Source organism: Eleutherodactylus coqui, chromosome 12, assembly GCF_035609145.1.
Source record: "Eleutherodactylus coqui strain aEleCoq1 chromosome 12, aEleCoq1.hap1, whole genome shotgun sequence".
In the NCBI taxonomy this organism is placed as follows: Eukaryota; Metazoa; Chordata; class Amphibia; order Anura; family Eleutherodactylidae; genus Eleutherodactylus; species Eleutherodactylus coqui.
In genome coordinates this window covers 4,266,123-4,284,204 of record NC_089848.1, presented here as the reverse complement: position 1 = coordinate 4,284,204, position 18,082 = coordinate 4,266,123, and the positions used below count along the sequence as shown (strand labels likewise).

The window sequence follows — 18,082 nt, the reverse complement described above, 5'->3', positions numbered from 1 at the left end:
GCCATACAGGAGGGCAGTCATCACTGGGGGGCCATACAAGAGGGCAGTCATCACTTGGGGATCATACAGGAGGGCAGTCATCACTGGGGGGGTCATATAGGGGGGCAGACATCACTTGGGGGTCATACAGGAGGGCAGTCATTACTGGGGGGCCATACAAGAGGGCAGTCATCACTTGGGGATCATACAGGAGGGCAGTCATCATTGGGGGCCATACAAGAGGGCAGTCAGTTTCTCCATGTCAAATGTTGCCATTTTCAGGATTTTCTAATCACCCACAGAAGAGCTCGAATGGGTCTCTGGTCCCACCGCTAATCTGCGCTGTTAGCCTACAATTTTCTGGTTATTTTTACCTTCCTTCCAATGTCGCCTAGCAACATGCATAAAAAGTGCCGTAAATACGCATAGTAATCTTCCCGCTGCGCTCCTGGGACCTGCACTTCTGTGGGCTTCCAGGAGCACAACTGTCCGGTGCTATGGTACATTGGGCAGTATTTTGTTGCCTGCGGTTGTTGGTTGTATGCACATTCCGCTTTATGTTTGATGTTGGTGTGGGTTCGTGTGAACGCAACTTTCTGATCGTTCTGGGCGTGGTGCAGCTTATGCTCAGGGTGAACATGACAGTAATTAAGTATGTATTGCGTTTGTTACACACCCATAGGCACCAATAGGGCGATAATATACAATATACCGTGTTCATTTTTACGCATATATGTATTTTTGGCTTTTTGGCCTCCATCAGTTACTTTTCCTATTTAGGACCTAAAGAATGGTTGTGCCAAATTTCATGTTTGTACAACACCGGGAAGTTTGAGAGTTAGTGGCGAGTCAGTGAGTCAGTCAGTGAGTCGGTCAGTCATTGAAGGCTTTCGGACCTATCTTCCAGCATATTTTTCAAACTCCTGCACTCTGGCGTGGAGTTTGAGCATTACAAAAAAAACCTTGTAGCAAGCGTAGTTGCACCTATGGCTGTCTGGAACCGCCCTGTGACTGTTCCTTATGCAATGTTTAACCCCTTGGAGGCACAGACATTTTTCATTTTTGTTTTTTCTCCTTTATCTCTCCATCACATTGCTGTATGGAGGCTTGTATTTGGCAGGATAACTTGTGGTTTTTTAAGATGACCTATAGGCCGCCTGCAGACGGGCGGGTTGGATCCGGCGGCGAGAATTCTCGCCGCGGGACCCGACCCCAGCACCTGCAGGGATGAGCACGTACTCACCCGCGCTTGGCGGCCCCGACTCTTTTATGTGCCGGCTGCCGGGCAGCCGGCGCATGCGCAGACCGGAGCCGGCGGCCGGGTGAGTGACGTATCTGTGCGAGGCTCTGCGAGCCCTGCACAGAAATAGGACATGCCGCGGTTTGTTAGCCGCGCGACATTTCGCGCAGCCAAACCGCGGCCGTCTGCATAGGAGTGCGTATTGTAATGCTCTCCTATGCAGGCTTTCAGTGGCGGAAATCTTCTGACTCACATACTGTGTTTCCCCGAAAATAACTACTTATCTTATATTAATTTTTGCCCCAAAAGAGGCGCTAGGTCTTATTTTCGGGGGATTTCTTATTATATTTACCTAGCAGGCTCGGACCAGGTTCCTCCCATCCATAGACAATCACTTCCAAGTGACGGAATTTAAAAAAATCCCACCTCCAGAAAGCAATGGCTCTGAGCGTTGCTCAGTCAAGCAATGCAGCGCTCGGTGAACCAATCACAGCCATCGCTTCCTGAAGGTGGAATTTATGAATCCAGTAACCAGGAAGTGTTCTTCTGTAGGCGGACAAGGAGTGCAAGAAGAGCATTGGAGCTCCGGAGAGCAGCTGGAGGGACCTAGTACAGCCTGCTAGGTAAAGTATTCCTTTTTTACATTTTTTTAATGTAATGCTGCTAGGGCTTATTTTCAGGGTAGTCCTAATATTTCAAGCCTCCCCATCAATCCAGAAAAATCAGGCTAGGGCTTATTTTCGGGGTAGGTCTTATTTTCGGAGAAACTGGGTGTTTTATTTTTCTATCAATGGGGCTACGTGAGGGCCTTTCTTTTGTGGGACGACCTTTCGTTTCTTTTGGTACCGTAATGGAGTACATATGACTTTTTATTGAAAAAAATTTCTGAAGATAGTGTAACCGAAAAAGTGTATGTATTTTTTTCTGCCAGCATTCACCTTGCTGGATAAAGTAGTACGTTTTATTTTTTTTGCATTAAAAATGGGAAAAGGGATTTGCTTTTATTGTTACGTTTTTTTATAATTAATACCTTTTTATTTATTCTTTCCTTGGTTCCCTTGGGAGACTTGAACTTGTGATTGTTTGGTCACTCATACAATACACTGCAGTACTTCAGCACATTGTGCTGTAGGTTTCAGCAAATGCATAAAAGTTCCATCTAAGCTGGATTTTTTGCAATCACTATGTTGCGGCCGCAACCGCCTCCGACTCGTACTGTGATGTGATTGAGTCCAGTGGCAGTGCGAGGTGGCATTGCCACAGAGCGATCTTTAGCCATGTGACTCCCGTCGTGGCCAAAGTCACATGTGGTCCAAGCCTTAATTTTGCTCTTGGTATGTGTGTGTCTCATCTAGGGAAAGCTTGGTGAGACAGAAGTCAGGAAACGCTGGGCTGTCTACTGGGTTCACTGTGAATTCACCTTTGAGAGCCCGTTACATTAGGTGTCAGGCACTCTGACAATGCTCCCAGTCAGGGAAGACGCAGATTATGCCAAAGCCCTGCAGGGGCTGTCATTATGATATGAACAACCTCTTTTGTTTTCCGGGGTGTTGGGCAATGGGCCGACCGTGACAGCTCGGGATGCTGTATGTTAATTAGCGACTCCACGGTCCAGGTGTTTATTTTTTAACTATTTTGCTCTCAACTGTGAACTTGCTCTTTTTGTGCCTGAAGAATAAAGCTGTCTGAGGTCAACTGGTGCCTGAAGGCACTGGAATTACTTTGTGTTCATACTGTTCTGACCCAGGAGATACGGAGCAATCAGCTCCCAGGATCACCAAGTTGTTGCAAAAAAAAAAACCCATATGTGATGTGAGTATATATGTATGAGGGGCTGCTGATAAGGCTTTGGCTTTACCCAGAAAGAAACGAGATAGGAAGATGACACTTTCCATTTCTTCCACATCCTCTCCACTGATGCCAACACACTTCTTACATCGGGATTCCAAGTTCTGTAAGCCTTGCAAAAAGAAGGATTTCAGTTGTGCCTCAAACCAGTCATCCGTAGCAGCCATGGCATCAGAAATGGAGTGACATTTGGTCCCCTTGAGATGTTTCTTCAGGTTTGGAAACAGATGATAGTCGGAGGGAGCTAGATCTGGTGAATAAGGTGGGTGGTCAACCAGCTGGAAGCCTAGCTCCACCAGTTTTGCCGTGGTCGCTTGTGCAGTGTGAGCGGAGGCATTGTCTTGCAGGAACAAGATTCCTTTGGACAGCTTACCGCGCCTTTTGGCCTTCAGAGCTGCCTTCAATTGGTCCAAAAGTTTAATGTAATACCTTGCATTGATAGTGGAACCATTGTGAAGGTAGTCTACTAGCTGCACGCCCTCCGTATCCCAAAACACAGACACCATCACCTTAGTGGCTGAGAACCACTGGGCCTCCACTCTGACTGCTCCCCCTAGTGGTGGCTATATATATCTGTATGTAGTGTGCTCCCCCTAGTGGTGGCTGCATATATCTGTACACAGACACCATCACCTTAGTGGCTGAGAACCACTGTGCCTTCACTCTTTTGACTGCTCCTTGGTTTCAGGGTCATACAAATAAATCCAGGTCTCCTCCATAGTAACCAGTCGATCCAGGAAGTTCTTATCAGTCCGGAAACACTGACAAATGGAGCGGGAAGTTGTCACTCGATGCTTTTCTGATCTGTTGTCACACATTTGAGGACCCCCTTTGCAGATGGCTTCTCCATGGATAATGACACAAACACGTTCACCATAAATCCCCATGATGTCGGCTATTCCTGCAGCCGGCCGATTCTCCAGTATGAGGTTGAGCGCAGCATCGGCGATCTCCAGAACAACCACCTCTCTCGGTCGCCCAGGACGTTCCCCATCATTGGCGCTGAAGTGGCAACCCAGGTCTTAACTGTGGAATATGAAGGGCATTGATCCCCCAATGTCTGCCACATATCACCATGAGTATCCTTCGGGGACTTTCCTTGCAGAAACAAAAATTTTATCACTCCTCTGTAAATACCGCCTTAGACTCCGCCACTTTGTTTTCCCGCGTGCCGAGATCAGTGTTGCCATAAGCTACAAACACATATATTAGACACATAAGGCTTTCATGTGATATAGCATTCGTTACCATAGAAACAAAAAAGAACACAAAGCAGCCCCTTGTATATTTGATGTGTGTGTGTATATATGTGCATGTAATGTTTGTGTATATGTGTATTGGATATGTGTGTATATGTGATATATATATATATATATATATATATATATATATATATGGAATGTGTGTGTATACCTGTTTCCCCTGTTTTTTTATTAACAGTGACTAGGGCTTATTCTGGGGGAAAGGTTTATAGTTCAAGCATTCTCAAAAATCTTGAAAAATAATGCTGCACCCTCAAAAATCATGAAACTCATGCTAGGGCTCATTTTTGGGGTAGGTCAAATTTGCAGAGAAGCGGGGTATATATATGTGTATGGGATGTGTGTGTATCTGTGATGTGTGTATGTATGTGTACGTGGCAAAGCAGCATTATATACCACAGTATGGTAGCACTTTTTATGTGCTTCTATGCACAGTGTAGCTGCAGTCCGGACACATATATAATGCCTGCTTATGTTTATGTATCTTTTACTCCCATCACTGATATGTGTTTATATAGAAGAACAAAGGTTACATTTTGTGGGAGGGGCCAGCTGACTTTCATCGACCCTCCAATCCTCGACAAACCGATATGGCTGCACGGCTGCTCTGACCACATGATACACGCTGTGCATTGGTAACGCATCGGTAGTCTAAGCCACGACACGCTGCTCTGATTGGCTAGCGCTGCTCCCGTGCAGTGCCTAGTGTCTTAGAATGTGATTGTTCTCAGTAAGAGAAACCAAGTCATCTTGTAGATATGATACCTTTTACTGGCTAACAAAAAGACATGATGTTACAGCGAGCTTTCACCCCTAATCAGGGTCCTTCTTCAGGCTCGATGCACTACCAATGCACAATGCGCATCAGGTGGTCGGAGAAGCCGTACGGCCGTGTTGGCTAGTACGGGACTGGAAGGTCTCTAGAAGGTCCAGTATGTAGAGAGAAGTACAATGGTTTAACCGATGGCATGTTCTGGGACCCCCGTGTCTGGCACTTGGGTGGGCATCCCTTCACAGCTGGGACTGATGTAATGTGTGATTTTATTATAATATTTCTAATAATGACTGATTGATCCTTCCCATCACTCCAGTATGTCATCAGTGATCCAGCAGGCTATGTATGTACTAATGTCATATAGTTAGAAGCTCTGGGACAGCTTTGATGCTATTAACCCTGCTGGTGCTGCTCTGGAGGAGGGAAGGAGGAGTGTCAGGAGGCTGCAGACAAGGCTGCTCTTACTGTGAAGCTTCATTGTAACAACAGGCAGAGGAGAAACACACTCCTGCAACTTCTACTCCATCTGCGCTGCTGCTAACATCGGAGTGAGGGCAGGAGGCAGGCAATACACACCATGCTGGAGCCACACTGACCCCCTCCTGGGCATTGTTCTCCATCCTGCAGAGGACGGTGTGCTCAGTGGTGTGCCCTGCAGACGACGGTGTGCTCGGTGGTGTGCCCTGCGTAGGGCTGTGTGCTCAGCGGTGTACCCTGCAGAGTACGGTGTGCTCGGCGTTGTGCCCTTTGGAGGACGGTGTGCTCAGCGGTGTGCCCTGCGGAGGAAGTTGTGTCCTGCAGAAGACAGGGTGCTCAGCGGTGTGCCCTGCGTAGGACTGTGTGATCAGCGGTGTGCCCTACGTAGGACTGTGTGATCAGCGGTGTGCCCTGCGTAGGACTGTGTGATCAGCGGTGTGCCCTACGTAGGACTGTGTGATCAGCGGTGTGCCCTGCAGAGGACGGTGTGCTCTGGGGAGGACGGTGTGCTCGTCTGTGCCTTGCTTGGTTATCTTGAGACTGCAGAGCTCCGGCATCCACCTGTACCTGCCTGGAGATGGGACCAGAAGAGATGCAGCTCTTCCTCCTGCTGTGAGCTCCCTGGTGCCTCCTGCCGGGCTCCCATCACTCTGGGTCGGGATGGATAGACATGTCCTGTCTCTTCTACAACTTTTGGTGTCTGTGGTTTGCGGTGAGTACTGAACACTTACAGTAGTGCTCCAACTTGTGCGAAGTTCCAGAAGTGACTATGTAGAGGAGCTGGGAAGATGAGGTGACACAGGAAGATCCGCCTGACCCCATTAGTGGCAGTCCCTGCTCTAGCTGATGGGGGTCCAAATGGAAGTGCCCGGACTGCTCTTGGCATTCAGTTGTGACTTCTGTAACTTGGAAACATCCCCTTTAGTTATCCATTAATGAGCTCTAGAAATCACTGATGGGTTCTCAGGACTGGAGATGTGCAAATCTTCTTTAGGATGGAACATTGAGGGTCCTGGGAAAGAGACCCCCTCCCTCACTAGCTGGAATTAGCTTGTATTCTGTAATAAGTACTATTTTAATTGCCCCCCCCCCCCCCCCCTCTCCTTATTGTACTACTGGATGTGTACAAAGTGGTTAGAAGAAAACCTAAGAAAAGGGTGAGCTCCTTGGTAAGGCATGATGGTAGACATTATTCATGTTAAGGTGGAACTCATTCTGAACTCCAGATATACAGCAGGTCACCTCACAGTTTGGTGACCTTTCCAACCACTTTCTTAACACTTATTATTAAACACTGAACCCCTTAAGTCAAACACTGGCATATTGTAGGACCTACAGGGGTATTGTTTCCAAAAAATATCTAAGACACAATGCGTTCTGTGCACTATAGGACTAGAAGCAGAAGAGTAGCGGATTGTAACATCTTCCTGGACTAGACCCATTGCTTTATCCCCCTGCTAATTAAATGACGATTTCCCATCAAGAAAGAAAAACACATCTGATGGGAAAATTCACTGAAATGGAGTAATAAAATGGAGCTGAATAATTTAGATCCTGATGTCATATCTGCACTCCTGGGTTGCGTTAACCCGGTGACCAGCAGTCCATTATCACCGCTTCAGGGCTACATTTTAGCAGCGGCTCTGATTCTAATTATATCTAAAAGTGAGAGCATGAAGCATATTAATGTCATGTGAAGATAGAATGCCCACTGAATGGGAGCTACGATGAATCCCTACTAGACGCCTCCATGCATCCTCTCTGGGCTGACTGCTCCGAGCACCAGCATTCACAGCTAGAGAAAGCAATATGCAACTGCAGAGTTTTTACCTCTTGCTGATTGCAGAGATGATGGACACGGATTGTGCTGTAGAATTGATGGGGAGCTACTTAATAATCAAATAACTTCCATGTTCCTTTAAGGCCATGCTTTTTTAAAAAGATCTAAAGCTGATATTTCTCCTCCAAATGAAGCTCCTGGGACGACTTCCTAAAGATGATTTTCATCCAAAGTGTAGAATCAGTCGCAGAGTCGATGAAGAGTCGAATCCATAGCTAAGCTCTAGTGATTAGAGCTGTACAGAGATATTGGTAGAGTTCTTTTGTCCCGCCAGGATGTGCGGCCATATTGGTCACTTCTAAATGAGCTCTTTGGTAAATCGGTAACTTCTTATTGGTTTAATATCCCGACAAAATGAAGCGGCATGCAGCCGGGCGGTCAGGCGGATTGGCCCAGGGATGTTTCATTCTGAAAAGCTGCGACGTTTCAGAATAAACCAACTTTGAAGATACAATTGGCACCTCACCAGCCTCGCCCGCCTCGATCTCATAGAGCGCCAGCTATATTCCTATACACAAGATGGGAAAGAGCTGTCACTGATGGGAAGAGGTTGGCGCAGCGGCGTCCCCAGGACTTGGAGTTCCATTCGACTGCCTCTCCATAGTATGTTTGTTCTCAATGCTGCAGCATTTCAGAATAAGGGCTTTTACCCGCTAACATTTTTTTTTAACGCTGCAATATCGCATCGCACAAAAATCGTAAAAGCACAAACTTGCGATTTTTGTGCGATGCGATCTTAACATTAGAAAGTCCCATTGAAAAAAACGCAGCGATATCGCAGCGTTAAAAAAATGCTAGTAGGTAAAAGCCCTAAAACCTAGATGGGCGCAGTCTGCACACCTGCCCCAGCTTCCTGCTGCCTACAACACTATTGCAGATGCTTTGGATCTGCCTACCCCAATATATTTGGTTGATGTTTTTTTTCATTTTCCCCAAGATGGGAGACAATGCACCAGACCCCATTGGAGTTCCAGTAGTAAGCTGGAAGGGCTGCAATCCTGGGATCCCATGTAGAGAATAGAAACCTCTTTGATTTCACATTAACTTCAAATATCTGTAGTATGAGTGATATAAGGATAGTCTCAACTTGTACAAAGTGTTTGGTGGCTCTTTGTTAAGCCCACGACTACCGAGAACATAATAAAGGAGCGTTTAGTTGTAGACTTCATTCTGCAGGTTTAAGACAGCCAAAGACACATTTATTTAGGGACACCAAATACATTTGGTGTATTTTATCCCAACAGACTGAAATTTCAAACTGGACTTTAGAATGCAAGTTTAACAATTCTTGACTTATATTCATCTCTTCACTTGAGGGAGGCATAAAAGCTACTAATCGTTAGGGGAGGGCTGCTGTGGGGCAGAGGGGGATTGATCTTGTGATGAGTAAAGATGTGAGGCACATGGTTGCGGGTTTGGGCTACTGGCCCGAGTGCCTGTACGAGCGGTCAGTGACTGCTTCTGGGTGACCCTGAGCACTTTTGCAGTATGTGCAGATTTAATGATGTCTGTATTTTGCGCGCTGTATTGTGCTGTAATTTATGCCTAACGGGATGCAGTAATTTGTATGGACACTTTTATTTGCGTATTTCTAGTACGGTAGGGGTCTTGGTAAATGTGTTCTATTTTTATAGGCGTGGTTGACAAATGGTAACACAAAAGATGTTGCTGCGGGAAACTAAGTTGTAGGCTAAATGGAACCTACCTTCTTGTATAATGTCAGGCAGGGATATTGTGGGATTCTGTTTTGCATTAAAGGGAACCTGTCATATTGAAAATGCAGCTGATTCTGCCGACATGATGTTATGGAGCAGGAGGAGCCGAGCAGATGGATAGAAAGTTTTATGGGCAACATTCAGTAAAACTTGTAATTTATTCATTCTGAGCTTAGTGGTCCAGTGGGCGGAGCTATCAGTGATTGACAGCTGTCTGTAGGAGTGTGGCAGGATCCCTTTAAGTTATCCCTTTTAGTAAAAGTATTAGATTTTGTCTCCACTTGTGTTTTCCTCTAAAGGAATGTTCACACGCTGCAGAAAACCTACAGAAAATACGCCACTGATTTGGTAGAGAAATGCTGTGGATTTGCAACAGATTTTACCCCTTGGATTGCAAAGTGTGAAATCTGCGCAGACAGTCGGCCCCACAAGACAGTTTATGTATGGATGTAGCGCAGCAGGTGGATGAGGTTATGAAGATCTCGCCCACCTTGCTGTTACTGTGTCTTTCTGTACTAATTAAATAGTGTAGTTTGATACATAAGCCGTTTACTGCCTGGGACTAATTGTTATTTCCTGTAGTGCTTGCGCAGGCGCGCGAGGGAAGAAGCGCCAAAATAATCCTGCACGGGACGCAATTTATCCTAACGCCGGCGCTGATTGTAGTAGCTACAATGGAGGATTTTTTCGTACAATGTGTTAATATTAAGCTTCCAGTTTAACTGTACGGGGAAGTAGGTGTTCTATAATGGAAATGAGGCAACACAAATAACAATGCGGAGAGTTCGATGGAAAGTTCTGTTTACTGCTGGCAGAAAAGTGAAGGACTGAGCAGATAATCTGATTTCTAGCATTCTTCACAAGACATTCCTGCTTCTGTCTGACTGTGTGTGGTTCTCTTCTGTATCCAAGTGAACCCATCGTATGTTGATTCAAGCGTGGAAGTGAATATCAAAGTCAGATTCGTGTGGTCCAATATAGGAACACTTTATCGCAGTTACAAATGTGCAGATGATTTTCATTATTTTTTGGATGAAGCAATTGCTGAAAAAAGAAACGTCTCAGGAGCCGATTTAATGAAGAGATGTGAGATCCTGATAATGGAACCTCTTCAGACTTTGTTGGAGGAAATGAAAAGCGATATTAGGATGTTTTCAGTCGGCTAAATATGTTGCAACAGCTAGAACTGAAATCGATCGGCCCGGCTTCACATAGTATCCGCTCGTGTTCGGGCTTGTGGACATGCAGAATAACTGTCACTTTGAGAAGGTTCTCAGAACACTTGTGTTATTCTCATGGGTTACAGTGAACAGGTGGTAGAAAACCGCCAGATGGAAATAGGAAACAAAGTAACAATTGCAATACTTCTATTATATAGTAAATACAATGTTATACTTTAGATATGTAATACATTGGACAAATATTATGATATTGGAAGCAGTTTGCAGGGGCTTCAGCCAGTCAAGATTAGGCTGAACCGGAAACCTCTGGATCGCACCACGGACAGGAGTGTTTATATCTCAGCACTTTATTGTTGTAGTAGGTTCAGATTAAACGCTGCTATAAGATGCAAGAGACAAGAATACAATGCAGCGCTCGTGGTAATAGCAGATATTTGCAGCTTTGATGCTTGAAAAAGGCTTGGTACAAGCCGAAACGCGTCGCAGCAACATTTATTTGTTTTAAATGAAATAAATTGACCTATAAGGAAGACGCCTTCTCTATTTGGAGTTTCTGCTTTCTTGGATGTAAGGGGTGCCAGGAATCCAGGCACCCCCTAACAAGTAAGATCCCCATAAAAGTTTGACGGAGCGCAAAAGTGAGTTTTTTCTTTTATCTTGATCATAGATATTTGCAGCTCGGGAGTCGTGATATAATAGAATAACTGAAAAACAGGAGAACAAATAAAAGTGTTCCTTTGAAAAAAAAAAAAATAATGGCTTAAAAGAGATTTCCACACACATGCGTATATGACAGTGATATATGCCGGAGGCAACTGACAAGCCTCCTTTTGTATCCATGGTAATGAGCAGATGCTTTGAAGGAGCATTATACAGTGTCTTGTAAAAGTATTCACCCCTCTTGGAGTTTTACCTGTTTTATTGCTTTACAACCTGGAAGTAAAATGGATTATAAGGTAGACTTTTTGTAATCGACCGACAAAACAGCCCAAATTGTTACAGTGGGTTGAAAGAAATACCTGGTTTAAAATGAATAAACTGAAAGGTTGTGGGTGTATACCGTATATATTCACCCCCTTCGCTATAAAACCCCCAAGGTCTGGTGCAACAAATTAACTTCAGAAGTCACATAATTAGGGCTCTTTCCCACGAGCATATATTGGGCGGAGTTTTCACGGCCGGCCGATATACACTATCATCTGGGGCGTAGAAGCTCGTGAACGGGTGCACAAATCTAATGTTTGTGCACCCGTTCACACGGCATGGGCCCCAGCGCAGGTCACCATGCCATCACCCCTTTCCCCTCCCTCCCCATCGCAGGCTCCCCTCTGCTCTCCTCCCTGCTCGTTCTTTGCAATGAGAAGGGAGCGGAACGGGGGCAGAGCTAAGTGCAGACCCTTCCTGAATCCTCCCTTTGATGGCTAAGGACAAGGGATGGGAGCTTAGCTCCACCCACATCCCATCCCTTATCTGCAGCCAGCAATGGGAGGAGGCAGAACAGGCCGGCACTTAGCTCTGCCCCCTTCCCGCCGCCCTCCCATTGCAAAGAACGAGTGAAGAGGAGAGCAGAGGTGAGCCTGCACAGGGGAAGGAGAGCAGAGGGAGGGAGTTTAGCAGCCACGCTGCTAAACTCCCTCCCACCTCCGGCCACTGCCATAGGCTCCCATAGAACCCCATGCAGCGGCCAACGTATTCCGGCCTAAAAGATAGTTCCAGGACTATCTTTTGGGCCCGACATAAAAACGCTCGGCGCTATATTGGCCGGCCGGGTGCTTTTACGTCTCAGGAATATGGCCATGTGATCTGATGCATTGGAATCCAATGAATCAGATCACAGCGTATATCAGCCATCCGTTGAAATGGCCGGCCCATATACGCTTGTGGGAAAGAGCACTTAGTTGAATAAATTCCCCCTGTGTGCAATCAGAGTGCTGCATGATGTAAGTATAAATATACTTGCTCTGAACGACTCTTAGGCCTCTTTCACATGGCTGTATAAACCCAGCTCCTGGTCAGTCTGTCTGGTGTTCAGGGTGAGCAGTCATGAATCCTTGTCTGTTGAAGTTTGCTGTGTGAACTGTGTCTTGCTAGTTCATGTCCGTTTGTTCGTTTATATTCTGTCAGTTTTGTGTCAGCTTGCTATGTGATCTGTGTCCTGTCCTATTGCAGAGTACTGTGTGAACTCTGTCCAGTTCTGCTGGACTCCTGGTTAGTGTAGGGACTAGCAGTATAACCAGGAGGCATGAAGTGGCCCGCTAGCTTCCATGTTTTGTACAAAATGTCAACTAACACCTCGCATTTATATTCAGCTTATCATCTGCTATTAGTGTTTGCATTGTGGCTGCTGTTTGTTGTGTATTCTGGCTCTGTGTGTCCTGTTGTTCAGTCCCTGTCATGTGGCATGTGAATGCATCCTGTTCTGGTGTGTGGCTCCTAGGATCAGCTAGGGCCCAGATCCGAAGACCGCTGGGCTGCCCTTATTGGGGGCCAGGTCAACCTCCCGGTAGCACAGGGTCAGTTGCTTGAAACCCATGTGCATAACCTGTCCTCTCTTTGGTCACGATCATGTGGGACCCGTTCTTAGTTTGCCCACACGATCGTAAGAGCCTGGCACTACATTGGCTGGCTGGGCGCTTTTACGGCTCGGAAATATGGCCATGTGATCTGATGCATTGGAATACAATGCATCAGATCGTACCGTATGTCGGCATGAAAACGGCGGCTGATATACACTTGTGTGAAAGAGCCCTTAGGCTGCAAACTGAGCACTAAGCAAGCAACATGAAAACCAAGGAACTCTGCAAAGAGGTCACAGACAAAGGTGTGAAGAAGCATCAGCTTTAGATTATATAAAAAATATTGCATTACTTTGAATATCCCAGAAAGCAACATTAAAGGGTCACTCTGGTGAAAAGACTTTTCCATCCCTGCACCCCACCTGATTGCCTGTTATACTGTAGAGGTTTCCTCTGCATATTACAGATCCACTCCCATGCAGTGCGGCCCCTGTCTGATACCATTCAGGCCCCATCTTGATGCTGTGCTGTTTTGGTTTACAGTATACAGTCAGGAGGATGAGCTGTGATCATCATCAGTAACTGTGATAGAAGTGGATGTGTTCCCTCTAGGGAGTTTCTGTGGTAGGGCTCATGAACTATCACCACACCGGCAGAAATTGACTAGTTTCAGACAGCAGAACCCCAAGTAAATCTGAGCTGATCAGAACTGAGATCACATAACCATCTGAGGAGAAAGAGGCCGGGCGTTTCAGACCAAAAGGAACAACTAGCCAAGGCAACACTAGCCGACTTATATATACTGGGGGAATAGCTGCATCATCACTGGAATGACACACAGTGGAAAAAATATGGTACGACTACAAACCGAAACTCACAGAGCGGGAGAGGAGGGCAATAATCGAAGATTCAGAAAAGACACCAATGATAACTCTGAAGGAGCTCCAAAGATCCACAGCAGAGATGGATGTGTCTGTCCATAAGACCACTACAAGCTGTACTCTCCACAGAATGGCGCTTTATGGAAGAGTGGCCAGAAACAAACAAACAAAAAAAAGCCATTGCTTAACCCCTTCATGACCGCAATACGTAGGTTTGTGTGAAGAGTATTTGGAGATGGGCTCAGGAACTGGCAGCTACCGTGATCAGGGATCGCTCTGATCGTCGCAGTTGTTTAGATGCCACAGAAAAAGCTGATCGTGGGTCTAACTAATCGGAGGGGGAAGGACTACCTTTGCCAAACCATCGGCTCCACAAGCAATGCAGGGTGTCAATGGGTTAGCCTGGTAACCTGGAGCCTACTGAAGGTGACTAAGACTGCCATGCATGGATACCTATAAAGCCCTACACGGTGCAATACTGATCAGCTCTGATCGTGGCAGTTAACTCTTTAGATGCCCTGGACAAAGATGACTGCTGGTCTAAGCAGTCAGTTGGAAAGCGGTGGGGCTCCCTCGTCACCCCGTCGGCACCCCTGCAATACTGAAGTATTGTAATCTATAGTATAAGCTACCAAACATTTACAAGTTCAAGTTTCCTGTAGGAACTACATAAAGATGTAAAAAGGGCCGAATAAAAATGTTCAAATGCTAAAACAATAAATATTGCAAGTCCCCCCCCCCCCCCCTCTTTTCCCACTGTTCTCATAAAAACGAAACAATTCAAAAGAACCAGATATTTGGTATCGCTGTTTGTAAAAGTCAGAGCTAATAAAACAGCATAATATTTATTCCACATGGCGAGCGACGGCAGAAATAGGACTTTATAAAAGTAGTGAAACAAAAATCTCTATAAGGCTGCCTTCACACGGACGAGGGGATATCGCGCAATATTTCTGTCTTGCGAAACACACGAATGTATATGAACCCAATTCTTTTGAATGGAGTCAGACACATGATGCGATGTGGGAAACTAATCACGGCATGTCCTATCTTTGGGCATGCTCTCTCATCGCATCTCCCATTGTCCTCAATGGGACTGGCGGCAGCATCGCTCCGCGTTCTAGGTGCTCACGAGTGCGGTGCGATGCAAGGTTTCCCCATTGAAAACAATGGGAGAGACTCCGTGATCGCTACTTCCCCGAAGTGATGTGAGGTGTTTGTGATATAAAAATGTCTCACATCCACAAGGAAATTGCACGTTGGTAAGTGCGATATCCGGCCGTGATTCACCGCCAAATATCGCACTCACCCGTGTGAAGTCAGCCTAAATTTGGTATCGCCGCAATTGTAGTGACAGAACAAAATTCACATGCCATTTGAATGCCCCAAAAACTAAAGCCCCCCCAAAAATGGCTTTTGGTATGGAGAGGGTGGGGCATCACTGCCAGCACTCCTTTGCTTCTGTGGGTTCTATCCTGACTAGCTAGGGTTAATATCTCCTGTGCTTACTAGTTAAGCTTAATTAGTCCTGCAGCTGGTAGCGGAGGTAGTGGCTGATGATTGACAGCTCTGTCAGCCAATCAGTTTCTCCTGGCTGGGAGTTCGCGATTTATATTTCAGTGTTCCTGATCAGGTCGGCTTGCTCAGTTCCCGTCTGTCTGGCTCCTGGGTTCTGCTTTGTCTCCTGTATTCCTCTTTGTCTCGCATTCTGTTCTCGTCTTATATTTATTGTCAGTTTCTGTTTGTTCCTGGTTTTCTGTACTCTTGTTCACCTTGGATCTTGAAATGGTCCTTGTGGAAGTAGTGGGGTCATCCCTCTTCAGTTTGCCCTGTAAGCCCGTCTGAAGATAGAAACACTCTAATTGTCCCGGACATATGATTAACGGTTGGCCAGTATCATGAAGAGACTATATCTATGTATGTATGTGAGGGTCTGTCTACTGATATTATCCTAGCATTACCCTGGGCAAAAATTCTTAACCCGATAGTCAACTGGGTTTCTAATGATATTTCTGGGTGGGGAACCTATTGTCTAACCAGGTGAATCCCCCAGTAGGTTGTGTTGGCCTTCATCTCGATTCATTGAAAGATAACTGTCTGAGTTTATTCACTAGACCTGGCATGATTTTTTCCTGTTTCCCGTTTCCCTTTGGCCTTCAGGATGTCAGATCCTCCGATCACTCGAGCTCTTTCTTGTATTCACTAAATATTCAAATAAACCGAATATAAGGCTATAAGACCTGAAGCCCCGAAGTGTGGAAGAGCTGTCCATGTATTCTACTCACAGAGCTATGAAACCAAACCGCACATAAAACAGTAGAGACGCAAAGGTTGACCGGGGCCAAAGAAGAGGCTGAGCTTGTGAAACTCACGTTGGGTGTCAGGAAGGTTATTTTTGTCAAGAAAAGGAAACTAGTCAGAAGTGAAACAAACTGAAATAAGTCCCATGGAAATCAGCGGTGATTTTACTGGATCAGTTTTTCTGCTTGTAGGCCGACTTCACACAAGCCTAGAGCACTGCTAAAGAGACAACTCTTGTCCATATGCCCTGTTACCGCATATAGCCTCTATATAGGGTGTCTTCCTCTGCAAACCAAACGCCACAAGCACGGAGACTTGATTTGTAACAGTTGCGCATAGTCTGGCAGACCTGCTCTGTCCATGTATTACATAGTCTGCCAATCATTTACCAGCATGAAATGCTACATTTCCCTGCAGAAATCCGTGCTAATAAGAATAATGGCCGAAGGCTGGAGACGCCGACGCTTAGTGCCGAAAAGGGCTTTTATTGATGATGTGACACTTTTTAAAAGGAAAATTCCGTCTCTGCCAAGATGCAGAAGTTGTAGCCCACAACAGGGTAAAGCCTCGATCAGCTCAGTGAGGGGGCAGATCCTGTAGCGCACCGTGTGAAATCACTGGGGTTAGGTAAAGTCTCTACAAAGGTAAAGCTGGGGGCGGCGTGCATGTGATACCTCCCAGAAGTCCAATCATTTGTAATGCATTAATTAATAAGCATTTCTCTTTACACCAATATAACAAATATTTAAAGGGATGATCCAACAGCAATTACTGTCTATAGTTAAATCTGACCCGTAATTATGGGCATTTTTCTGTATTTACGCTTGCTAAAAATGCTTCTCTTGACAGATATTCCAGAAATAATGTTAGAATAGCGCCACCTGCTGTTTGTAAACTCTGTCTGGCTCCGTCTTGCTTTTCTCTCTGCAGCTGTATAAGACTGAGTAGGTGTGACCACCTTGGAACACTTAGCGGGACCAAACATGGAAAGACTCTTCAAGAGAAACTCCAGGTGGCGCTGTGCTGACATTAGTCCTGGAGTATCTGGGGGTCGAGACTTTTTTTATTTGTATATAATATACAAGAGTGTAAATCCAAAAAATGTTTAGAATTATGAGCTGGACCCAACTCTAGAAAACAAGATTTTTTCATGGGACATCCCCTTTAAGGAAAGGATAGAATTGGTTACTGTGAGTGAAAAAAGGGTTATTCTTCAAAGAAATCATCCAGGAATAAACCTGACCTGACCCCTGTCCAGCAGCATTCCCCTCCATGCACCCTAATGCACATACACAGCTAATGCAGCTTATGTGTATCACCCTATTTAGAGCTGGCTGGAGCATCACGCAGTACAAGCACTTTTACGTCTTGTGTCAGCGCTATTTCCTCATCGATGGTTGACTCTTGCCAGCAGCACCCTCACCCCTATTGTTCAAATGGTTTGTCAGTAATAGGGTATGTGATGTCTGTAGATGCCCCCTCTGACATGGAATATATTGGTGGGATATAAATCAGGATTATTATTATATCTGATTTGGCGTAGAAATGATATGCAAAATAGTACTGTGTGAAGTGGCCTTATCAGCAATTCTTGTTTAAAATGCCCTTTAAATCGTGTGTACAGTATTCCGGGGATTCTACCTTCTCAGGCACCGATAACGATAATACCAGAGCAGGAAGACTTGAATACATGGTTACATAACTATACAGTAAGACTGAGGGCACAAGATACATTCATTATGTCAAAGTAGGAGGAAGGGTTGGGGGTTATCAGAAATGGGCATGGAAAAATAATTAAGCCTACTTGATCTATCTGCCGAGTTCAACCATCACTGACAACTAGAGATGAGCGAGCACCAAAATGCTCGGGTGCTCGTTACTCGAGTCGAACTTTCAGTGATGCTCGAGAGTTCGTTTCGAGTAATGAACCTCATTGAAGTCAATGGTCGACTCGAGCATTTTTGTATATGACTGGTGCTCCGCTAAGGTTTTCATTTGTGAAAATCTTAGCAAATCACCAAAGTCATGTAAAAAACACAGAAATGGATAGGGCAGGCGAGGAGCAAC

The 18,082-nt window shown here is 45.5% G+C and overlaps 1 protein-coding gene across 2 annotated transcripts in view; it reads left to right on the top strand.

Annotated features, from left to right (window-relative positions):
• Positions 1-5,573: 5,573 nt before the first annotated feature.
• Positions 5,574-18,082, top strand: part of RAMP3 (receptor activity modifying protein 3) — a 123,367-nt gene continuing 110,858 nt past the window's right edge. For both annotated transcript variants that reach the window (XM_066584623.1, XM_066584622.1), the window contains exon 1: positions 5,574-6,293. In XM_066584623.1, the coding sequence (XP_066440720.1) occupies positions 6,242-6,293 (52 nt within the window). In that variant the 5' untranslated portion in view covers positions 5,574-6,241. The remainder of the gene's footprint in view (positions 6,294-18,082) is intronic.